The sequence below is a fragment of the Choloepus didactylus genome, chromosome 2 (genome assembly GCF_015220235.1).
Source record: "Choloepus didactylus isolate mChoDid1 chromosome 2, mChoDid1.pri, whole genome shotgun sequence".
Lineage (NCBI taxonomy): Eukaryota > Metazoa > Chordata > Mammalia > Pilosa > Megalonychidae > Choloepus > Choloepus didactylus.
In genome coordinates, this window is record NC_051308.1 from 42,805,061 (window position 1) to 42,831,743 (window position 26,683).

The 26,683-nt window shown below is 34.2% G+C and overlaps 1 protein-coding gene across 2 annotated transcripts in view; it reads left to right on the forward strand.

Annotated features, from left to right (window-relative positions):
* Positions 1 to 26,683, forward strand: part of GPATCH2 (G-patch domain containing 2) — a 191,625-nt gene that overhangs the window by 146,206 nt on the left and 18,736 nt on the right. For both annotated transcript variants that reach the window (XR_005214911.1, XM_037823721.1), the window contains one exon: positions 2,765 to 2,835. Coding sequence is in view for 1 of the 2 variants with exons in the window: in XM_037823721.1 (XP_037679649.1) it covers positions 2,765 to 2,835 (71 nt within the window). In the remaining variant the exon portion in view is untranslated. The remainder of the gene's footprint in view (positions 1 to 2,764; positions 2,836 to 26,683) is intronic.

A 26,683-nucleotide genomic window follows, 5' to 3' on the forward strand; every position in this document is an offset into this window, starting at 1 on the left:
TTTTTATTGTAATGAATTCATGACCTGATTTCCCCCCTCCCCTTTTGGTACTTTGGGTGTATAGCAGAAACATGTTGGTTATCTTTTAAATACAAGTATATGTTTTCTGTTGCTCTAGGTACATTGTGAATTAATTTTCCCATTTTTTTTCCCTTGAAAGATCTAGGATCAAATATTAACTTGTCAGATTTATGACCCAGAGCTCTGAGTCTGTGTTTTTATCTGAGCTTGATTTCAAAGTTGCAAAGTTAAACCCAGATCTGTAATTATGTTGATAAATCAAGATAATTTTGTGATAATCTTTTTACATAGATGCATTGTATAGGTAATTCCCATATTTGTCTTTTTGATATAAAAAGCCTATTAAAACTATAAATTTAAAGAAGAAATCAAATCTTCATATGAGTCCAATAGAAGGAGCTATAACATCAGAGTTCAGAGAAGGTGCTATCTCATTTAAGTTTATCCAGGTGGTAGCCTCTCTGAAAACTATCCAGACCTAGTAGATACAGCCTAATATTTATTTTGATTGTTATAGTTGCATTTTTCAAAACTAAGGCATAGAATTCTTTTATTTCAGAACATTGTATTTGCAATTTGAGGTCTTTGTTTTAATATAAACTCCAGAACTAGTGTTCAGATATCTTTTTTTAATCTTAAAATTTTAAAAAAGCTAGTAAACTATTAATTTAAGATGGAGGTAGAGATTTCATCACCTCTAGCTATCTGTGTCACAAATGTTGGTTTGTATATATTTTTTAAAAGGCACTAAGCTTAGAAATTCCAAAGTAATTAATTTTTTTTATTTTCAGAAACAATTTTGTGTTCATGGTACGAAGTGTTTCTAAATTGAAACACTTTCAGATTAATGGACTTAAGATAAGTGGGTGCTACTTTCTATAAGTAGTAATAATGAGATATGGCTTCAGCTACATATCAGATACCAGATCTCACTCTCTGTTTCTTTATCTCATTTATGCATTCATTCATTCATTCAACAAATATTTATTGAGTACTAAAAACATTCCAGACACTGGACTGACCCTTGGAGATGAAGCAGATTAAGTAAATAACTGAAGCATATGGTTCAGAGGTGAATGAGAACATGGTGCACATCCTAAACTAAAAAGTTCTGTATGTCTGGGGTATATATTTTAGGGGTTAGGATAGGTTAGGGCTGGGAAATGGGAATAAAGCTTATAAATTAAGAGTTTAGAGATGTAGTCAAATTATGAAGATCCACGAAAAACATGTACAAAATTTTGGGCTCTATCTGAAGAACAATGGGAAGTCATTAAAGGGTTTTAAAGTAACCAGATGTAATCAGATCTACATTTTAGAAAGATCACACTGGCTGCTGTGTGGAGAATGGATTAGATTGGAGCAAGGCTGGAGGCAGGAAGATCATTTTTAGAAGGCTGTTGGCAGGTGAGAGCAAATTATGGTTTGGATCATAAACCAATAGGATCATGGCAATGGGGTTGGAAAGAAGTGAATCATTAAGAGAAATTTAAGATATACTTATTTAGTTAAGACTTTCCTAAAAGGAATAAATGATCTAACCACATTTTTGGTGATCTAATTAAGGTCTATTCCTTCTCAAAGACAGCCAAATGTTTCTAATAATTGGTTCTAAATGATGTCATTAAACAGTTCAAAGTAGTTATCCTTCATTAAATGTTATTGATACTGGTCTGACAGTATCTGCTGACACCCTGGCTCATTAATTATAATGATAATTATAATCTTAATTATAGCATTTGAGGCATTTTCTCAGCATTTCCTGTGTTCCAGTTACAGAGTTGTGTTTTACATGATTAATCTTATTTGTTACTCACAACAGCCTTATAGGTAGATATTATTATCTACATTTTACAGATAGAGACTGGGGCTTGGAAAGGTTAAGTACTTTGCCTAAGGTCACACAGCTTGGAAATCGTAGAGCTGTTATTGGAACTTAATGATTTATTAGTTACTGGCACAGCTGGGATTAGAACCCAGATCTATCCTGCATTATTACTTCTAGGACTTACTGCTTTCATTAGGGTTAATTTTGAATATGCTGCATAACTCCTTTTTAGCCCAGTCTTGCATATAATCTTATTTCTGCATAAATAAGATAAGCTAGAGTTTGAGTGAACACATAGTAAACAGTATTGACTGTTTTTTTTCTTTCCAGTTAATTAGAGTAAAACAAGTGTAAAGGGAAGTGTATGTTAGGGCATTTTGAGGAGGCTATCAAATAATATATATTCTAATTATGTATTTCCAAGCCAGTAATTTCTTTGAAAAGGGATGTTTTAAGTGTGTTTCTTTACCATGTTAGGCCAGTAGATACAGAGGAAATAGTATTAGCTCTTTTATGTCAGTGTAGGTGACAAAGCTTCAAAAAACTCACAACTAAGTGCAATGGTAGAAGCTGTTGACAAGAAAGGTTGTATTACATTAACCAAGGCCACTCCAAAGAACCAGAATTAGAACTGAGTTCTAGACCTCCAGCCCCAGGCTATACATTAACTGACTGTGAGAGTAGTTTAGCTGTCAGGAAGCACTGAATTGCCAACTCTTACTAACGTTTTTCCAAGAGTGGCAGTGGCATCTCTAGCAAAAGTAGTAGTCTTTGCTTTAAGAGAAACAAGCAGAAAAAAAGTAAGGCAAGTAAACTAATAGTGTCCATGTGAATGAGAAGAAGATTTTTCTACTTTCAAAATAATATAATGAAACTATTTTTGTTTCTACAACTTTGTCTTAACACTTTGTGTAGCATCAGCTTCTGAGAGATAACCGAGCTGAAAGAGGACACAAGAAAAACTGTTCTGGGAAAACAGCCAGCAGGTAAGCAATTCATAATTACATGTAATTCTCATCATTAAATCATGTTTTATTTTTTCCATACCAATATGAATGTGGTAAATTGTGGCTTGGGTTGCCTTTGGCTCTAAAAAGTTTGCTTAAACTATTTTATGTACTTTTTATTAGAATCTATTTCAGACATTACTACTAATAATAGAAAGATACAAATTTATATTTAAATAAGCTGGTGAAAAATAATGAATTTTTAAAGGGATTGAACATTTCTGTATCCTGTAACTAGTGAGAAGAATTTTATATCAGGATTTAGAATAATTGTTTTATTTATTAATTTAAAAGCATGGTGGAGTTCATCTTTTTTCCTAAACTGAAAAAGCTTGTAGAACTTATGAGATATAACAATATGCATATTTATTATAATAACATATAAGTGAATATAGACTGGGAGGGAAACAATCCCTTTGAATTAATGCTTCTAGGTTCTTGTTCATTTTGTATTGCTGAGCTGACTTTTTTTTTCTTTAAAGCAAAGAATTTGTCCCAGTGTAATTATTTAGACTATATATTTCTCAAATTTTGCATGTGGCATTTCTGAAGACCTAATTTTTATTTAGATGAAAATGGCTACCCTTCTTTTCAGAATATTGATCAGAACTATTGCCCTGAGTTTTACACTTATTTTATTTCAGTTTTTAACAAGATAAGATAGCTGGTCTTAAGTAGTCATTATAGCATCCTATGGCTTTCTATTACCAGTAAGCTAGCTACTGTTTATTATTCCCAAGCAAGCAATAGCTTTAAAGTTCCATGCTATACATCAAACTAACCCTAAGTGATAACCCCCACTAGATATCTGCAGAAGCAAATGCAAGTCCTCTCTAGCATTCCTAATTTAGATGATAAAAAATTGCCAAACATGTAATTAAATAATTCATTATCAGTAATAGTCAACAGAAACAGCCAATAGATTTATCCCGCAAAATGTCAGATACTAAAATTATAAGATGCAGATTAAAAATAACTATCAGTGAAATATTTATGGGAATAAAATGAGCAAGCAACATATCACTATTGAAAATAATCAGGTAGAATTGAAAAATAACCAAATATAATGGCTAGAAATGAGAAAATGTGATTGTTGAAGAGATAATTAGAGAAGTGGAAGATTTATCTGAAAAAAAGTAGGCCAGAATGTGGAATAAAAATATGAGAAGGTGGAAAATATGGAAGAGTGGTTAAAAGAAACAGAGAAGATATATATATTTATTCAGTCTTCAATGGAGAGAATAGAAGACCAGGAAAAAAGCACTATATTTAAACAGATATAGACACAAGACTTCCCAAAACTGGTGAAAGTTCTACATCCATAGATAAAAATACAGAAAGAGCAGTGAATACAAGTAGAATAAATGAAAATAAATCCACACCAAATAGTTTACTGTAGTACTCAAAGACAAAGAAAAGATCCCCAAAGAATTCAGCGAGAAAGGATAAAGTATCTACAAAGGAATGACAGCTATATAACAGATATCTCAATAGCAAAAATGGTAACCAGAAGAAAAAAATGGGCCAGAATATGGTGGAATAATCTTCAGTGTACTGGGAAAATACATAGTCAATTGTTTAATTTCTGAAGCTGCTCAGGTAAATACCATGAAAAGGATCAGATTAAACAATGGGAATTTATTTGCTCACAGTTTGAGGGTGGGAAAAAAGTCCAAATCAAGTTGTCATCAAGGCACTGATTTCTTCCTGGAGACTGTCGCATTCTGGGGCTGGCTACCCGTGATTCGTGGTCCTTAGCTTGTCATATGGCAAGGCACATGGCAGGGTCTCCTGGTTTCTCCCTTCTCTTCCAGATTCTGCTGATGTTCAGCTTCTTTTAGTGTGGTATATGAGAATCCTGCATTTCATGCAGGATTGTTCTGTAAACCCACAGTTTCTCTAAAAATAAAAGATCACTGCCTCCTTCCACAAGATGAGCCCAAGAGTAATTTAGAATAAGAAAATAAACAGAGAATTCTAGGATTATGAGGACTATTTTGAACTTGGGTATGTGAGGTGGGATTGCCAGGGGCAGTCCAGCTTGGCTGAAGAAGAATAAGAGAAGAACTTTTGAAATTCCATAGTTCTATACTTTTTTATCACTAGATATCTCCTTGGAACAAATGGTGCCTGTGTCAATCAGAAATATTAAGGTCCAGGTGTCTTCAGGAGTAAACATTTTCATGTTTGTGATGGGACTAGACAACAGGTTATCATATCTTCACTTCAACCTCCTCCAAACCCCCACAGTTGGAGAATTACAATTCTTCTCTTCGGGAATGAGGAGATGATATTTTCCTAATCAGAGCAGTTTTTTGGGGCAGGGTATGATGATTGTGGTTTTCTGGTACAGAACTCTCTATCCAATGCTTAACTACTATAAGTTGACAGAGATGACTGACCATAAAAATTTTTTAATTGTAGTCTTTTTTTAAGACACTGTTAAGAGAATGAACAGAAGCCACAGATATTTTTGATTAAAGTCTCATATCAAGAATATATAAAGAGAGAGAGAGAACTGCAGGAAGATGGTGGAGTAGGAAGCTCCATGGGTCAGTCCCTCCACCAGAACAACTATTGAACTGTCAGGAACCATCTGAATCAACTAGTTTGAAACTCCAGAGTCTAGTGGAACAATGTGCAGTATCTAAGGAAGAGTGAAAGAAATTGCAGTAAATACCAGTGAATTTCACCCTCTGTGCAGTGGCTACCATCCCCCGTCCCCCAGCATCATGGCAGGCAGCAAGGCGGTCCACAGCCCTGACTGCTAGTACAGCTTGCTGGTGTCAGTGTGGGATATAAAGACCTATCTCCCTAAGATCCAGGGATGTATTGTACAATTGCTGATCAGTACTTTTGATGAGCTACTTCAGATTGCTGGGGGTCTGGCTCCAAGGGAACCATTGTTCCAAAACCCCTTGGCAAAAGCAGCAGAGGAGTCTTAAAGACTCGAAACTATGAAAAACAGTTAAAGGGCTTCATTAACTGGACAAGTTAATGTTTCAAGAAAATGCAGCTGTTTCAGGAAAACACAGCTTCAAAAGCCATAGGAGAGGCTCTGGTCCCTCCCCCACTCCTGCCCAGTGCAGTATGGGGTCAGCCTATGCTCCCATTGTGGTGTCCTGGCCTTGTTCCCACTAGGAAAGACAAACCTAGGAAATGAAATGCTTCTTGGACTTACTTTCCCTCCCCCTCTTGTACACCAGAATTTACTCGCCAGTCAAAAGCAGCTTGGGACAGTTAAAGCAGTATAAGAACCAGTTAAGTCAAACAGCCTGAGGCAAAGGCTTACCTGCTGTTAAGTCCTACAATAGAGCACCCTCCATGGGGAGAAAGTCTATTTCTTAGGGAGTGGAGTGGGCATTCAAATTCCTGTAAATGGGGAAATTCTTAAGGCCACTACCAAGCACAAGCTCAGAACAAGACACAGGCTGGGAAAAGACAGGAATGACCCTGCACTTTACATTCTCCTTGGGCTGATCTTCTTGATAGGAGGGCTGAACTGTGAAGGAGACCACTGGCCAATGCAAACTGCAAAGACGGAAAGATGTTTTTTGCATTGGTTTCTTTGATTTTGTTAGCTCCTAGCTCTCAAGGAAAGCAGACATTTCAGGAACTAAATCCCTGAGTTAACATTTAAAAATTTTTAAATGTACAGTGTGCAGCAAAAGAGTACAAGACAAAGAAACAGGAAATGATGACCCATTCAAAGGAAGAAGATAAAAATACAGAAAAAATCAATGAAGAAGACCAGACTGTGGACATACTGGACAAAGACTAAAAAAAATGATCCTCACTATGCTCAAGGAAATGAAGGAAAATACAGAGAAAGAACTAAAGAAAAACAATGAATGAACAATATGAGAATCTTAATAAAGAGACAGAAATTTTAAAAAGGAGCCAACAGAACTACTGTAGTTGAAAAGCACAATAACTGAAATAAAAAATTCCCTAGAGGGTTTCAACAACAGATTAGAGTTGGCAGAAGAAAGAGTCAGTGAACTCACAGACAAAACAATTGAAATGAGGAGCAGGGAAAAAAAAAAGAATAAGAAAATGTGGAAATTGCCTGAGAGACCTGTGTGACGCCATCAAGCATACCAATACATGCATTGTGGGGGTCCCAGAAGGAGAAGAAAGAGAGAAGAGTGCAGAAGAATATTCAAAGAAATAGTGATAGAAATCTTCCCAAGCTTAGCAAAATACATAAATATACACATCCAAGAAACCCAATGAGTCCCAAACAGGAAAACTTTAGAGGGTGCACCCAGACACATAGTAGTCAAATGGTCAAATGCAAAAGAACAAGGAGCGAGTTGTGAAAACTCTAAGAGAAAAGCAATGTGTTATGTACAGAGCAGTCCAGTAAGATTATGTACTGATTTCTCATCATAACCTATGGAGACAAGAGGGCAATGGGATGAAAAGGGCTGAAAGAAAATAATTTCTGACCAAGAATTTTATATCCAGCAAGACTGCCTTTCAAAAATGAGGGAGAGACTAAGACATTCCCAGATAAACAAAAGTTGGGGGAGTATATCACCACTAGTCCTGACCTACAGACAATACTAAAGGGTGTTCTTCAAACTGAAAAGAAAGGACAGTAGACAGTGGTTCAAAGCAACAGAAAGAATAAAGACCTCTGGTAAAGATCATATCTCGTTCCTGAACTCTAGACCTGCATATATAACTGTTTACCAGATATCCTTCCTGATCCAAAACTGTCTCATCCTTAACATATTAAAACTGGATTCATTTTCTCTCACAAAACCTATTTGGAGCTTGAATCATACCCTCCACAAAAGGCAAGGTCAGGTCTCACCCCTGGCCTTGTGGGTTTGAACCCATTTGTAAATAGGACCTGAGAAGATGTCATTAATTAAGATATGCCCAAACTGAATGAGAGTGGGCCTTAATCCAATGTGGCTGGAGTTCAGATAAGCAAAAGAAATTGGTCATGGAAGGAGAAGCCACAGGAAGCAGAGAGAAGCTGGAAGTCAATGGAATCTAGAAGAAAAAGAATATGTCCCCATTTTCATTGCCATGTGACAGAAAAGCCTGCAAACTCCAAAGATTACTGGTCAGCCAGAAGATACTGACCCCGGAAGAAAGCAGCCTTTGCTACTGTGAGCAAGAAAATTCCTGATTGTTAAGTGGGAGGGAGGGGGGAGAATATATAAAGAATTAACAAAACTCTATAATAGAAATCAACTCAAATTTTAAAATAAATAAACAAGCAAACAAATAGCAAAAGTTTGAATAAGTCACTTTACCAAAGAAGATATATGGATGGCAGATATGTACGTGGAAAGATGTTCAACATCATTATTAATTAGGAAAATACAAATTAAAACCAGAAAGAAGTATCAGACAAGTATAAAATGGCTAAATTTAAACAGTTGACCATACAGTGTATCAGTGAGGACAGAGAGAAAATGGAACTCTCATACACTATTCCAGGGAATGTAAAATAGTACAACCACTTGGCAGTTTCTCAGAATGTTAAACATAGAACTATTGTATGGTCCACGTGAAAGCATATTCCATACAAAGATTGTACACAAATGTTCTTAGTATTTTTATCCATAATAGTAAAAAAAAGGGAAAAACAACTCAAAGGTCCATCAACAAGTAAACAATCTGTGGTATAGCCATACTATGGAATACTACTCAGCAATAAGAAAAGTATGAAGACTTGATACATATCATTTATATAAAATTCTAGGAAACGTAAACTAATGTATAGTGACAGAAAACAGATCAGTTGTTACCTGGGCATGGGGCAGAAGGTTAGTGAGACAAAAGAGGGAAGGATTACAAAGGGACATGAAGAAACTCTTGGTGGTGGTTGTCTTGATTGTGGTGATGTTTCAGATGTATATAATATGACAAATTTTATCAAATTGTATGCTTTAAATATATGCAGTTTATTTCTGTCAACTACACATCAGTAGCTAAAAAAAACAATAGAATCCTCAGTGTCTTTCTGTTTCATTCCAAGTATACACCAAAGTCCTTATCTTGGCGTGCGATGTCATATGTAATCTGGTCCTGCTTTTGCTTGTTTCCTTCCTGACCACATCTACTACTTTAACCCTTGTTCACCTGCTCCAGTCACATTGGCATCCTGGGTGTTCCTCCAACACATCAACCCCACTCACATCTCAGGACTTTTGCACTTGCTGCTCTGCCTGCAGCTCTCCCCATGGCTTGCTTCCCATCTCCTTCAAGTCTCTGCTCAGTGTAAGAAAAGTCCCCTCCACCAACATCATTGTTCTCTGTCCCTATTCCCTGCATTGTGTCTTATTGTCACTCTTCGTTACTTCTCTCTTTCCTCTCTGTGACAGCAAGGTCTTTGCTTTACTCACTGGTGTATATCCAGCACCAAAAACAGTGCCTGACACTATAGCAATAAATATTTGTTGTGTAAAATATTTGTTGAATGAACTTTAAATTGATTTTAAGGCACACCGATTGAGTATATAGCCTCTGAAACCAGAGTGCCTGACTTCTAATACTGTTTATACCACTTACTAGCTGGATGATCCTGAGCAAAATACTTAACCTCTCTCTGCCCCTCAGTTTACTTATCTGCAAAATAGAGAATAAATACCCCATAGTGTTGTTATAAGGAATATATGAGTTAACACCTATAAAGCATTTAAAATTGATATTCATTCATATACTTAAATAGTAGCTGTTATTACAACTGTGGCGTTGTTGCTGCTGTTGTCTTTGTTGTCTTCATTTCCATCTTTGTGTTCCCTAAGCACTTGTTAAATTTTATTTTTTTATCAGTTATTCATCTACAGTTTAGAAAGTCAAATCTTTCTATAAGACATAATATATTGCAGATCCCAGCCGTATCCTTTGCCATTCCCAAATTTCCCTCTCCAAAGGAAACAAATTTCAGTTCTTTTAACTATTTCTTCTAGTACTGACTTCTATATTTCTAAATTACATGCTGTTTGGTTTGCTAATGCTACCAGAATGCAGTATACCAGAAATAGGATAGCTTTTGTAATGGGTGTGTATTAGCTTACAATTTTACAGTTCTTAAGCTGTGAAAATGTCCCAACTCAACATCAACAGGACGATATCTGGACTCTGAAAACAGGTTGCCCGCACCCAGGACACCTGTCACATGAGAAAGCACATGGCCAGCATCTGCTGGTCCTTCTTTCCTGGGTTTTGTTGCGTCTAGCTTCTGGCTGCATGTTTCTCTCTTTTAGCATCTATCTCTCTTAACTTCTCTGGGTATGTCCTTGTCTCTCAGCTTCTCTGGGACTTTTTCTGTGAGCTTCTCTTAATTTCACCTCTCTATGTCTCTTAGCTGCTATATGTATTTTATCCTTCTATACCAGACTCTAGTAAGAGGATTAAAATCCACCTTGAATGAGGTGGGTCTCATCTCAATTGAAATAACCTAATCAAAAGGTCCCACCTAGAATAGTTCTGCACCCACAAGAATGGATTAAATTTAAGAACATGATTTTCTGGAGTATACAAAAGCTTCAAACTACCATACATGCTTATCTTACTATTTCTTGAACTTTTTAGTTTAACATTACCTATACACACACAATGACATCTGCATTTCTTTCCCTCTTTCTCAATAATAGTTATAACATAATGCTAGCAATAAATCATTGTGAATTGATTGCAATAATATGCTTATGTATGCAAATGAGTCACAGAGATGAGCCATATGCTATACTACAATCACATTTTTTCTTGTATTACTCTTTGTTATGGGGGTGATAATTTTATTGTTTTTCATTTCCTTTGTTTTCTATGTACCTCTCCCTAACTCATCAACCACCTCTTCAAAGAAGTATAACTCCTCTCCATTCTTTTTCTGGTGACATCCCTCTCAGAGCTCTCCCATTTTTCATGTCACTTCTGGACTGGTAGATCTCTGGACCTGCTACACATCTGATGTCCTGGGATCTCACTTCATTATCATCCTCAGAATTTCCTTCACCTGTCTCCTATGTTGGACTTCCTGTTCCCTGATTACCATGCCATTATTTTATTGGGCTTTCTGAGAAACATATCAGAAGAGATTAAATTTGTGGGACTTTTATATCTGAAAATTCCTTCCTTTATTCTGTCTCAAATTGATTGATTTAGCTGGTAATTGAATTCTGTTTTAGAAATCATTGGCCTCAGGAATTTGAAGGCATTACTCCAATATCTTAGTTTTCAGTGGTTGCCATTGTCCCTCCTCTCCAATTATTTAGATGTTGGAGCATCCTCAAATGATCCTTGTAATTTTTTTTTTTTAACTTTTTACTTACATGTTGACAACTTTTGGGGAGATTTCTGGGCATTTTTTTTCAACTTTATGTTCACATTTTTCATTGATTTAAAAATTTTATTTTACATTGCATTTCCAAGAGCTCTTTTTGTGTCTTTAAAGGTTTATTTTATGTATCCTATTTGTCTTGTTTTATTGATGCAGTCCTGTTTCTTGTCTCTCTGAAGCCATCAGTTGTGTTAGGTGTGGGGCAATTCAGAAGGATGAAATAAACACAGAGAGACTTACTCAAGTTTAATTTTGTCAAAAATTTTATTAAATGCTCTTCCAAAATTCTGTACCTTCATTTGTATGCGTTTGTCTATAGTCCTTTCTTGAAAGCCTTTTTCTTTCTTAGTGTTTGTTCCAGTTTGCTAAGGCTACTGGAATGCAAAATACCAGAAATGAGTTGGCTTTTACAATGGGGGTTTATTAGTTTACAAAATTGCAGTTTTAAGGTCATAAAAGTATCCAAACTAAGGCATCAACAAGAAGATACCTTCACTGAAGAAAGGCTGATGGCTTCCGGAACACCTCTGTCAGCCTGTCAGCTGGGAAGGCACGTGGCTGGCGCCTGCTGGTCCTTGCTCTGGGGTTGCATTGCTTTCAGCTTCTGACTCCAGTGACCTTCTCTTTAAGCATCTATGGATTCTCACTTAGCTTCTCCAGGAGAAATTCTGGGCTTCATCTCTTAGCTTAGCATCTCCAAACATCTTTCTGTCTGCATCTCCAAGTGTCTGGGTCTGTGTCAGCTCTGAGCTCTCTTCAAAATGTCTCTGCCTTTTATCCCCTCATAACAAACACCAGTCAACTAATAAAGACCCACCTTTAATTGGCAGGGTCATATCTCCATGGAAATAATCTAATCCAAAGTTCCCATCCACAATTGGGTAGGTCACATCTCCATGGAAACAACCTAATCAAAAGATCCCACCCACAATAGGTCTGCCTCCACATGGTTCGATTAAAAGAACATGGCTTTTCTGGGACACAATAGATCCAAACCAGCACAGCATTTTTAATATTGTCTTGACTTTTCTTACCCCTTCTGGATGAGTGACTGCACATTCTTTCTCAAGTTGTGGAAAAATGTGAAGCTTAGAGGAGAGAACTATAATTCATTAAATCAATGAATGGTGGGATCATTTACTCCCAAAATTTACCAAGCAAGTAAGAAAAAATAAATGCACAAGTGGTCTAGTGTTAGCAACTCAAAGCTAAGAATTTTTTACTGCATGACTATAGTATGCTCTTAAGGTATGTGTTTCTTGCTAAAGCTCTGAATAAAGGGCTTGTGCAGTTATGGCCTTAGCCTTTGCATTATATTACCTCTCACCTCAGGGGAATTTTCAGGATCTCTCTAGATGAATTTTGGGGTCATATTTACCAATACTACTACCTATACCACAATTCATTGCTGTTCTGGGTGTCCAATTTATACCATTTCTCCTTTTTTTGCCATATCCACATTTAATATCCATCTGGCTCTTTGAATCAATGATAGGTGCAGGAGAATTGTCTCTTTTCCAACTTCTAGACTATTCTATGTGTAATGATACCCAAAAAGTGACATTCTATCAGTCTCCTTTAAACAAATAATCCATTTTAATAATTTCAATCAACATTATCAGGAATTTCTACTTCATCAATTACATCAACCTCTATATTCTTCAAGGTATCCTATACTTCTGCCTCTTCTTCAAATGGCAGGGTTCCTTTGGTTTTCCTTAACTTGCTTCTCTTCATACTCTGTGAAGAGTTTATACTCTCCCATGTCTCAGTTACTGTCAGCAGTGATTATCATGCAGGCCATTCCATCATAGCTAAAGAGTTAATAATAATATATTAATGCATTATTTATTCATAGTTTTACTGTAAACATGAGTAACATTCTTATTCTTCTCATATACAATACTTAATGGGTCTTACAATCAAACTTTTGAGAGAGAAACATACTGATTCTGAATACAGGCATAATAGAATCAAATTCATTCAAGTTATTTTACTCTTATACATCTTCCTTTTAGTTTGTTGCGTCATTTTCATTCCCTGTGAGTAGCTCTTGTCCTGGAATAGTAGGTGTGTTAGATAGTGAATGGTGTGAAAATTTTCATCATGATGTTATAATCATATATTCATGTAATGCATTCCCCAAGGTTTTGCATTGCAGTACTTGCAGTTAACATGTTTCCTTTTTTATATTCCTCCATGTTGCTTATATCATGTTGATTATTCCCACCTGATACTTCTGGTCTGTGGAGTTTTATTTTCTAGTCATTCTTCCATTTCTTTAGTGTTCTCTATCTTTTTCTTTCTGTTTTTTTTTTTTTACTGTAGAGTTTTATTTCCATTTTATTATATTTTCTCTCCCATTTAATATTTCATTAATGTCTCATTGTTCATTCATGCCATTCCATCATTTTTACATACCTTAAAACCTCTGAAAATGTAAATAAATACTTAGGAAAACACAAAATTCCTTCACTAAACTAAACACATAAAAGCAATATAATTATTAGTTAAAAAAAAAAAAAACTACCTTTACCTGCCACTGTCAGTATTTAATGATTAACAAGCATGGTTTTTGAGGGATTACTGCATGCAATTGATTTTATCTGAAGTGAGGGAAAAAAAAAGGGCAAACAAAAACAAAACACCCAGCTAAACCTTGGGGCAGTGTACCTAAGAATTTTATTGAGGGAAATGCTAGTGACCCCTAGATTTATTTCTTCAACCCATATCTTTCTCTTGATTTCCAAACCTGATTTCCAATCGTTTGTTGTTTTTTATTTCAGAGTTTAAAAATAACTTTGGATTCTCAAAACTTATAACAGTCTTTTCACCTTCCTTAGCCACATTTAGAGCTACAATTAAATAATTTCATGTTATTTTCCATGCCAAAACCTTTTGGTTAGCACCAAAAAGTTCAATTAGCCTTTCCAAAATGGAAATCAGTTAAAAATTTACATTAAGCAATGCCTGATGCTAAGTTATATGTCGTTCTTGAAAAGATCTCACTTTTTTAACACATTTTTATATTTATGATTCGTCTTTATTGTTCAACAAATCCATGTAACAAGTGTAGTGGTTTACAGCAGCTTTCTTGAATTTTTATTGAATTTTTTGCATAATTTCAGGGCCTTTTTTTTTTTTAGATTGTGTGTGTGTGTTTCATTGTGTTTCGGTTTTGTTTTGGAAATTCCCACTGCTTCCTTACTTTAAAAAAAATTGTTTATTATACTTCTGAAGGACAAAGGCCAAATCATTTAGTAATCTGGCATATAATTTGGAATCAGGTAAAAACATTTTAAATGATATTCTACTTAAAAGCATCTTTAAGAAGCATGTGTCTGCTAATTCACTTTTACTTAATTCCTAGAAGCGTTAAATTTTTTATCCACTAAGTGTCAAATGATTTGATATTCCTTGGATGCTGTACTCTAATTATGTTATCAATTAATAGGAAGAAATAAACTTTTTTTTAGGTGTTGTGCCAGCTGATTAATATTAAAATGAGCCTCCTAAAATGAAAAAGTGATGATATATTTATTCAGAGAATTAAACACTTCCTGTCACACTCAAACACATACACACACAGCCATGTTGGCCTTCTCCCATTAGTTTAGAAGCAACATTCCTATTTACATTAATACAGAATGTATTAGTTTTCATATGATGATACAGTTCACTGTATTTTGTTACAGTTGTAACAAACAGAATTATAACTGCTCTTTACTTGATCTTCTAAAGATCCAAAGATGTTCAAGGATTCAGCTTGCTCACTCTTCCTCACAGTGTCATCTGTTGTTTGGGAAGGAAACCTAATTTGCAACTGATAACAAAACTATTTGTCATTTTGCAGGTTTGCCAAAAATAAATGAAACTATTAATTACTACATTTTTGAGCAGCTGTTAATAAATTGAGATAGGATAACTGTTCATTAGAGTACTGGTTAATGACATGATCTATATTTGTCTAATGTGGGTTTTCACAGTAACATCAACAAAAGTAAATAATGCTTCATTTTAATTATTTAAGGTGAGAAGTTACCCATCCTGTCTTACTAAATTTAGGATTTTAAAGCAAGTACCCTCTTTGTCATTTTAAAACTACAGTGATTCAATACCAAATTATGAAGCAATAATCTCTCAATATTTTATATCTTATATTCATTCATATGGGTTCATGAATGAACAAACAGAAAGCATTCAGATACTCCCTTTAATTAGAATGTATACATTCAGTATTTGTTTACTTTTAGAACATCTAATTACGTATGTGTTCTAATTAAAAAGAATATTTGAGTAGTTTTTGCGTGTATTGCAGATATTCTTAGAGTAGAATAATTGGAAACATATCACATAGCTGACATACAATGATTTTTAGGGGATTTAGCTCATTTGTTTTAGTCTATATGCCAAAGTATTGCACTTTTAAAAGGCCCTATTCTCAAACTGCCAGTTCTCATACCTCCCATCTTTTTGGCATCCTGAAATTCTACCTTCTTTGCCAGCTTTTAAACTAATGATTATAGAGGGTTATTTTAAATTGTGATTATACTAAATAAAATTAGTTATTAGGCAATTAGAATTTTAAGAGATTGCTTTTCAGTTTAATTTGAGTAATCCACACAGAAAAAAAAACGAAGTTGCTGTTTGAAAAATGGTAATAAATCTAGTATGCAGTTAAAAAAAAACACACAACAAACTACTCCCTAGTGAAGCACATATTACTTATGTCTCCTCTTTCTTGAAATCTGGTAAATGAACTAGATATTTTCCATTCACTAAAATTATGCAAAACCTCTCACCTCTAGGACTGCAGTTGAATTTGGCCATGGTCACTAATGTTAAAAAATAGCATGTGAAAGCTGTTCCAGTGACTTGTAGCTGAAATAAATTTGTGGTCAGAAGTCCATTTCCATAAGGACAGATATCTGTTTCACAGTTGGCACTCTCCAAATTGGTCCTGTGATTAAATAGGCATGGACGTTGAACTAACCTCTAACTCTCAGAGATTGGTCCCCTGAGAAATGATTAAAGTAAACCTGCAGGGCCATATCACAACAGCTTGTATCACTATGCTGCCTGGGCTATAACTTCACTGTGCATATATTTGGAGATCTGTTAATCCAATGTGTATATGTGCCAGAATAGTTCCCCAAACAAACAAGTTAAACATCAATTTATTAGTAAAAGAATCACTGTTAAGATTAACATTTTAAATCAACAATACAATAAACAAATGCAGTCACTTAAAAATTTGTACCTTACAGTCCCCAGAGTAAACCTACTAAACTCATTTGCCGTACTAAAAATACTTTGAGTTTAAGAACACTTCTATGTTTGTAAAACAGAAGTCACATCATGTCTTCAATTTTGAGCTATATAACTGCTTATAATATAACAGTAATCATCCTACAATCTGAAAATTTAATGTCTATATAAACATAATCAGAATGTTAATTTATAAAAAAATGCAAAGATTAAATATTTAGCTATCACTCATTTTAGCTAATTTTCATTTCCTTTCAATAATGAAATCAATTTAAATATAAATTTTATAGCAAAAGAATGTCCCATGGAGTTAGAACTATGTATTAAAAACAAGAAATTTCTGTATAATTTGCCTTTTGTCTTTAGAAATAAATATTTTTTCATCATCCTTAGTGATTTGTTTGTATAACAAGATATTGGTGAGAATTTACCTTTGTTTATTTCATATACTTCTGACCAATTCCAACTCATGCCCAATTATATTAAACTAAATTAACATAATTCAACAGATGTTGATATTTAAATGTTTTCTGGCATTTGAATCTTGGACAGCTGTCTTCGAGCTTGGGGAAAAGGCAAACATTTAGAGTTAAATGCTGAACATATGCTTAAATTACTAATTAGAAAGATGGAATGAAAACTACACATTATCCTTTCTAAGGACAATAAACCTCAGATAGAGATTTCTGTAATCTTTTTACATCAAGTTACAGTCTGGGGTATATACAGACTAGATGACATAGACTTCCTGGAGAACTTCATTTTAATTTCAAATTTGGCCACTTAAAATTTTGGGGAGTCTCTTTCACTAAGCCTTGAAAAACCCGTAATGACTTTATACTGGCAGTCTTAAGGGTTGAAAAGATGCCCTTTCACTTGCATTGTCAGGGTGGTTAAAGCAATTTTTAAAAAACAGCATATTATGTATTTTTTCATCATATACAGAGTTGCACAGAAAAGTATAAATCCAGTTATCCATCAACTGGCTTAGACAGTTATCATTCCCACTCCTCCCAACTTCAGGTTATTTTGAAATAACCCTCAGGTATCATTATTTTAACTGTAACATCACTATGTTTCTCTAAAAGATACTGCCTCTTGAAAAAAAAAAAAAAAAGCCGCAATAGCATTGTCACATCTGTAAAAAACAGTAATGCCTGAATAGGATCACATATCCAGTTGGTGTTCACGTTTTCCCTATTATTTTATAATCGTATATCTTATACACTGTTTGAATTGTGATCCAAATGAGATCCATCTGTTAAGACTGGTTGATATATATCTCTTAAATTCCAGTTGATCTATAAATTCCCTTTCTCTCTTCTCTCTCTCCCTCTCTCTCTCTCTGTCTCTCTCTCTCTCTCCATCTCCCACTCTCTCTCCTGCCCTTGCCCTCACCCTCACCCTCTCTCCCTCTTTCTCTTTTTGTTTTTTCCCTGAATATTTTTTCTGTGAAGAAGGTTGTTTGTCCTATAGAGTTCCTTACATCTGAAGAAAGTGCTGATTTTATCCCCATGGTGTCATTTAGCATATTCCTCTGTCCCCTGTGTTTTCTCTAATTGGTATTTAAATCTAGAGATCTGATTAGACTCAGGTTCAGTTATTTTTGGCAAGACTGATTCAGAGGTGGTATTGTATACTTCTCACTTCTGTCCAGAAGTACACACTATCTTGTCATCTTTCTTTCTGTGATTTATCAGCCACAATGATCATTACCAGAATTCATTCATTCATTAAGAGCTACAAAACAGTAATATTCTGTCATTTCATTTTTGTTTATTACTTTGAATATTTCTGTTACACAGATCATATAGGAAAAGCAAGATAAATATTGATTCTTTAGTTATCAGTTTTCAAAATGAATTCATTCCTAACATTTTCCAAAGGTGACCTATGAGATTTTGTTACATTTTGTTTTGAAATCATTGATTTAAACATATCTGAAGTGTTTCATTCCATTGTAGTTATTACTCTAATTGATGTTAAAATTGGTCCATCTTCAGCCAATAGTAAATTGGTTCCTGAGTCTTTTTCTTTGCTACTAGTCTTTGCTTTCTTCCTTGCCTTCTGGTATGTTACATTTTCTAAGCTCATTTGGACCTTTCCTGGCCTACATGAAAACAGCCATTTCCCTAAAAAGTCCTGATTCCTTTATTGAGGAATAGTTTTTAGGAACCACAATCTGAATGCTAGGGGTGTCATTGTTTCTAGGTCTTTTAAGGGGAACAAATTAGGGTCTTTTTTTTTAAAGGATAAAATATGTAGGTTCACAATAATAATTCCAGTTCAAATTTAGGACTTCATTGTTTGTGCTTTTCCTCATTGATTTCAATCACATTAAAAATATCACATCTCAATGATGCCAAGGTAATTACTCATTTTATTTATCACATTTTACACAGTCAACAACCACAAAATCACCATACCATCATGGCTACCACTAAAATAATGACTAAAATCTTTTAAGATTTTTTTTTTCTGTCCTCTTTGTCTTGATGTATATTTCACTAGGAATATGCAGTCAAATTCCTGTTTTAAAGTTACTTAAAATAGTTTCTTTCTAAGTTTAGATGTACTGATCTATAATTAGGTTCATTGGTTTCATTTTAATTCTCAGAGACTGCTTTTTAAAAATTTATTTGATTTTGTTTCATAATACCACAAAATAATTAACAGCTTCCATAGTCAAATCTACAAAACAAGGTATTTTCAAAGAAGTCTAATTTCTACTCTTTCCCCTTCACCCATTCCTTCCCTTCTCAAATAGATAGCTTAGTTTTGTTTTGCTTTGTTTATGGTTTATCCTTCCATTGGCTTTTTTTTTTTTCTGTTTTTCTCCATCCTTTTCTCTCTCCTCTCTCCCTCCCTCCCTTTCTTTCTCACTCCCCACCTCACACTCCCCCACCCCCACCCCTGCCCCCAGTATACCTCGATTTTTAGGAAAGCTTGTTTTTTTCTTAATGACTATCTTTATAATAATACCTTTATATAACAGTCCTAGTCTCTTACCTGACATTTTTTTCTATTTGCTGTTGGTTCCCTACTATCCATAATATTGAAATTAGCTAGTAACCTTTTTTGGCCTTGTCATCACTCTCTCAAACATCTGATTTGAAGTAATTGATTACCCTTTAATACCCATAAAGAAGTCAGCAAATTTATTCTATATGTTTCCATTTCCCTCCATTTTTAGGTAGTTGTACTATAGCAGCATAGTCAGGTGCACATAGCCTTTCAATACTTTAGTGTCTCCTTATAACTATCATTTAGTTTTAGTCTTACAGCTAAATATATTTTTAATTATCTCCATCTGTTCTTAAGTCAGTGATTCTCCATTTCTTTTTGTCTGAAGTTTTATTCTCTAGCTGATTCCTCTGGAAGGGCTCATTGGAACAATATTCCCTTAGTTCCTGCATGTTCTTAACATTTTGTCTATAGCCTTTATATTTAAAGATTAGTTTGGCCAGATATAAAATCCTGGCTCACATTTTCTTTCCTTAACTGTCGTAAATATGTTACTCCAATGTCTTATTTATATAAAGCATTGCTTTCAATATCTGATGATAGTCTGATTTCCTTTCACATATAAGTGACTTGGTTTTGCTTGAGTGTGTAATATATATTTTCCTTTTCTTTAATATCTAAGAATTTGACTAGACTATATTCTAATGTTGGTAATTCTAGGTGTTTTTCCCCAGGCATAATTATGCTTTTTCAGTAGGTAGTTGTTTGTTTGTTTTTTTTAATATATTCAAAAAAGTTTTCTTCAGTTATAGTTTTTCATATTTATTTTGTTCCATTGCTTTGGTTTTGTTTTTTCTAAAACATTTTTGATATATAAATCTTCTTTGCCTGTTTTCAATAGCTACCACTTTTTCTCTAATCCTTTTTATCTCTCTTTTCATTTTTAACATTGTATCTCCTGCATTTTCCATTTTTCGTCATATACTCATGTTATATTTCTCCATCTTATTTATTCACTCTTGTACTCCTTCTAATTTAGTTTCATTCTGAAATGATTTTTTTCTTTATTTCTAATTGTTTCCCAAAAGCAGTCAACTCTCTTTTAATCGGTCATCTCTTTTCTGAAATTCTCTAATTGTGATTTTTGTTCTTTCTTAGCTCTGTATAAATTTTTTAAAACTTCCTTAGCTTGCTTTTAAATAATAAAATATAGTTTTATTTTTGTGGGCATATCTTTCTGGACAGTATTCTCTAAGAATCATTATTATCTTATGATATTATCTTTTTTTCTTATAATAGTTTTGCATGGGATTCATACACAATATTTTCTGTTGCTCATTTTGCAAGTACAGTAAAGTTTTCGGGTTTTTAGGAGGGAGAAGTAGGACAGGAGAGCTCACAAATTAATCCAAATTATGGCCTCATATTTTCTGAGATCTGCCTCTTTTCCATTCTCCATTTTTATCTGGACCTTCTCTTTCCTTTGCCCTTGTGGCCTCTGTCTTGATCCATTTCCTTCTGCTTAAACTGTTTTTCCTGTGTGGAATTTTATCTTGCAAGGTAGCTTACTAGTTTATTTCAAGAGTTTATAGGATCCAAACTGATCCAGTACCTCAGATCTATTCCATCTTGGTTCTGCTGTACTCATTTATAAACTAGATCCTACAGAACATCTCCCAAGTTTAGCTTCTGTTTTCATCTTGGTCTCACTGCACTTTCCATTGAGTATCTGTGGAGATTTGCGGGTTCACATACTTGGGACCATCAGAAGTTCCCTCTGCTTTTTCCTGCACAGATGCTGATACCATCTTCTCATAACAGTGGTTTTTACCTAACTACCTGTTTTGAGGGTATGGAGCATACCTCATTGTTTAGTTACTGCAAATGTTGTCCAGGGGATTTCGTTATGCTACATGTTTTTATATAAATTCAAAAACAGCGGTGTGTCACTGTGACCATATTCCCAGAATACTCTAATTATAACTTTTCTTTTAGAATTACATACTCCAGAACTTGTACATAACATTCTTATTTTTAAATGAAGATAAGTGATTGGGGTAATAAGTGGTCAGGGTTGCATTTGTCTACCGATAAATTTAGCATATGATGATTCACTAGTCTTTTAGGCTGGTATCACCTATGTTTCTAGAAAACATATAATTTTTCATGCAGTTCTTCTGAACACCTTTAAGGACCTGATGAGTGAATAAAAGGCACTGGGATAAGTGATATGGATAAAACCCAAGTGCTATGGTCTCTGCAACCAGGAGCTTATAATCTGGTCAGAAAACATGGACACTGTCCATTTCTTTCACTCCGTCACTCTGTCCCTTTCATACATTTTCAACACTGTGGTCAGAATAACATTTGTAAAACCCAAATCTATTTATGTTTACTTAATATTTTTTTAATGGTTTCCACTACCTTTAGGATCAAGTCCTAACTTTCAAGGCCCTACTGGTCTAGCCTTTCTTACTTCTGCAGCCCCATTTCTGATTACTTCTGACCTAGAACACTATTTCCCAGCTGTGTTGAACTTGTTTTAGTTCCCCCAAATAAACAATGCCCTCTGTACAGAATTTAAGACTCATAAAAAGGATATTAAGTATTGTGGGAAATCAGCTTGAAAACCCTTGATTTGGTATTTATTCTGGGTTCTGCTGTATTAGTTTAAATAATACTTTCATATGTTAACTTGTAGAATACATTTAGACCTCATTAGCTGGTGATATATCTATTGTATTTCCCTGTTTATACTGTAACAGCAAAATATGTTCTGGTCCAAGGCGTTTCTCTGCCTCTTCGCATTTATGACTGGGAAAAAAAATTGCAAATTACACAGTATTAAATTTATGACATACAAGTTTTTAGTGTCTTTAGGAAATTATAGGTAACACGTATTGAGTGCATGCTGTGAGACAGACACTCATTTAATCCTCACATTAACCCTATGAGCCTGATTCTATTATTACCTTGATTTTACAGATGGGAAAGGTGAAGCATAAAAAGGCTAAGTAACTTGTCCAGGTCCACCCAGGTCATTAAGTAAGGTAGCAGAAATTGAACTCTAGTGCTTTTGACTCCAGAGTCTACACTTTTAAACACTATACTATACTAAAGATAGGTGAATACGTAGTAGGGTTACCCAAAGAGGAAAAGAGAATGTAAAATATATTATCTAAATTGGAGAAAAATTATTCTCTATTTTGATAGTTAATACAGTAATAATACCTAAGATTTCTTACATGTTTATGATGCATTTTAATTAATTTTCATTTCGAAATTATCCCATGGCATAGATAGACTTATTATCCCCATTTTACAGATGAGGAAATAGCAGGGGATTAAATAACATTCCCAGGTTAAGTGGTAGATAAGTTTTACAGTACTGTCTTCTTTTTCACATCTTATTTCTAAGCTATATAAAAAGAATTGCTTTCTGAAATCTAGTGTCTTGTTTTTTTAAGCAAAACTATTTACTCTGTTATAAAACAGTAATTGTAAACATTATCTAGATTGGTTTATTTATGTGCAAGGAAAAATGACAATATTCTGAAATCATGACTAATGTGATCACTATTTGATCATTTGGCATTTATCTGAAATTAAAAAAATATAGGGGCTTGAATGCTTTTTTAAAGAAATGCATTTATATGAATTAGAAAAGGAAAAACTTGGCTTATATTTGAAATTAATTTTGTAGGGTAATTTTCTTTTCCTACAAAAGCCAATAAACCTTTTAAATGTAGAAAGTGATAGATTTCTTTAGATGGAACTTGAATTAAGAAAATTATAAAGGACATTTTGTTCAAGGATCTCAATGGCAAAACTAATCCTGAATGAAAGCTAATATACCCCAACTTTTCAATTATTTCAATTGAATCGTGTTAGGAGAGTCCTGAGTATTGAGAATTAGAATACATGTAGCCAGCACAAACTTCCTGATACCTTACATGGCTATTATGGTGTATTTCCCATCTGGTTAACGTTTGCTAACAAATCTATAAAAGCTTTATGTTCATTCATCTACCACAAGCTATCATCATGAAAGAGAAAGGACTGAGAGCATTTGAAGAACTTTAAAACTTAATAAAGTTATACCTAGTGAAATGCAAAATTATGTAGAAAGAGAAACATTTTAGAATTAACGTACATGTATATACAAAAGCTAGCCTAAGTGTGGGAACTTGATTTTGCAGGTGTTTGTCTTCTGAAGCCTGAAAATTGGGCTAAATAAGTTTTGGAGTTTCTATTTCCATACATAAGCAATTTTTTATTAAAGAAAGTTGAACTCCAATAAGAATGTTAATTATAAAAACAAGTCACCATAAAAGCCCTGGCATGCCTTGTTAAATTTTATTCAGTAACTATTTAATAAGTACCTGATATTGGCAAGGAATGTAAATGCTGAGGGAAATTTACCTGAAAGTAGTAATCAGATGTGGACCTCACTGCCTTCAAGAAACAAACAGTCTAGGTAGAGTATTCATGTATGGATATAGCTGTCATATATAAGATAGAAAATACTGTTTTCTCCAAGGAGAGGGATTATTTCTGGCAGTGGAATTCAAAAAAGGCTGTATGAAGGAGGTGAAATCTCAACTAGGTCATAGATTCCCATTTGATTTCTACAAAGTAAACAGTAATTAAACCTAAATTCAAGTAAGTTTGCATTTATATGGTAAAGGTTGTCCAATGTCTTCCAAAGGAGCAGTAATAACTCCTTTCATCTTTCAGAAATTTCAGCCATCCTGGTCTTTTGTTGAAATATCCAGTCTTTATTACCTTCTCAATAAGAAGATAAAAAATGGCAGCCACATTTTCCTCTGCTCTATAGTAGTTGTACTCAGCAAATGCACATCACTGCATATAGAATTATAATACCAGTAGTCCTCTCAGTAAGCAAAGTCATAGGACACTTCAGAAAATCAAAGCTGAGCTCAGTGATGCAGGTACATTATAGACTCCACTGAATGAGTGAAGCCTCTCAACTTCAAGAGATACCTTACTTTGGAAATGGACCTACATTTGATTCCATCTCTGTGTTAAAGCAGTAATTTTCTGACAAAAGCTTCAGTAAAATCCAGAAATATGTCTACAGAAACTTATAGACAGGCCTTTTTCCACTGAATTGAATCTGTCAATTCAGTTAATAAACTGATTCAGTTAAATAAGCAGCAGGTTCATTTTTTTTTTTTTTTATTTTAAATAATTGTGAATAGACAGATTCATTGAACTTGTTGAAACATGATGCTTGCAGGGAGGCTTCATCTTCTCCCTACCCTCCATATGTGCCCAGTTCTGGTCATAATTGAATTAAGATCCCCAAATATGGCATATCATGTGTATACTCTTTTGCCTTTGTACTTCTGCAAATGTATTCTCTCACCTATGGGTCTAGAATGCCCTTACATACTATTTGGAACTCTCTTTGAAAATTAGGATGAACTCATTCTCCCACATGATCAGTAGACTTGAACCCCTAGAAAATAAACACCATATCTTTTTTATTTCTTAATCCCCTCTTATGGCATAGGACATGGTGCACATTACATTTTCAGTAGAAATTTATTAAATAAAGTAATAAAGTCAGTTGAATAAGGTCATATGATATAGGGAAAAATAATTCTTTTGAGTAAAACATACTTTAGTTCAAGTACAATAACTTCATTTTCTGCATGTGATCTTTGACAAGTAACAGTTTCTCTGAACCTAAGGGTTCCTCGGATGTGTAATAGGTTTTTGTAAGGTTTAGATGAGATGAAATATGAGCAGATGTCTAGTATAAAACCCCATATATATTTGGAACTCACTAAGCTTGGATGTTCCTGATAAATTTAAATTCTATACTTAAGAAGCCAAAATGTATTCCAAATAATAAAAAAGTAAAATATATTCTCTACCCTGCCCTTTTAATAACTCCACCATTCCCTGAGCTGGTGAAAGAAACTCAGCACATTTACTATCCAAAATGGTACCTCGGAACTGAACTCAAAGTTTGGCTTAGTCTGAGTTATCAATTAAGGAACAACAGTAATTTCTCAGTTCAACTAATACATATAAATATCATGTATTGCGCCACATAAACTGGATATAAAAAGTAACACATGGACTTCCCTAAAAATATAATCATAGACATATCTCATGAATTTATTAATAGATATTTTAAATGGCAACCATACCATTCTATAAAACATTTCATAGTGCCATTATCAGAGAGAGAATGAGTGTATATTCTGATTTGATGATTCTTTTATGCAAGATGCAAGATATTATCTGGATCCACAGCCCAATTTTATAAAATGTAGACACATAACTTCTTGCATTTCATGGAGATAATCTGTTTATTTTGGGTAATTTTTTTTAATCTCCTCTAAGAATCAACACTAGTTTTATTTAATCATTTTTTTAGGAAATTACAACAAACTTATTGTTGAAACTCTATACCAAAAAGTAGTGATAAACAGACTCCAGAAATCTATAATTATAGCTAGGAATCAAGTAAATTAAGCCAATGTCACTTTACTAAGTGCCTACTATTTCCTAGGTACTATGATGTGAAGAATAAAAGAATACTCCAAGATGCCCCAAATATCTTATATTCTGCTTGGAGAGACAATAATCACGTTTGAACTCAGGCGAAACAAATTTTCCTCAATTTCCCTAAAGAGGTGGTCTGCTACTATAACCCTGTGGATGTTTTACATCATATAGTGATTTCTTCTTCATGTGTGTTTCTTACATTAGGCTATAAACTCCTTCAAGGTGGGAGCTTGCTTCCTCTTCTTCATATTTTGATAGCATATAATAGAACACCTGATACATAGTCAAGATTTGTTTCATTGTTAAATGAATGTTTTTGAGTGAATTTGAATAACAGTTTAAGTAAGTAGAAGTGTTATCACAAAAAAATGCCTGATTGATTGCCAAATGAAATGTTGAAGCAACGATTGTTACAGTAGTTAGATTCGTTTTAGTTCAATAACATTTATTGTGTTCCTAATATATGACAGAAGCAAAGCTAGGTTCTGGGAATTAGACATGGTTCTTGGCCTCAAATTGTTTTCAGTATATATTTAACTGGTAGTCCCCACTAAACTGAAAGCAACTCGAAGCCCTATTGTATGGTAATGTAACTGCAACAATAGGCACAGACTGATATTTTAGAAATACAGAGAGAGGAAAGACACTTGGAAGGGCCATGAGGTTAGGAGAGGTTAAAGGAGAGAAAGAACATTCATACTGGACTGTACTGGAGAACTTTGAAGAGAGAAGGAAAAATTTGAG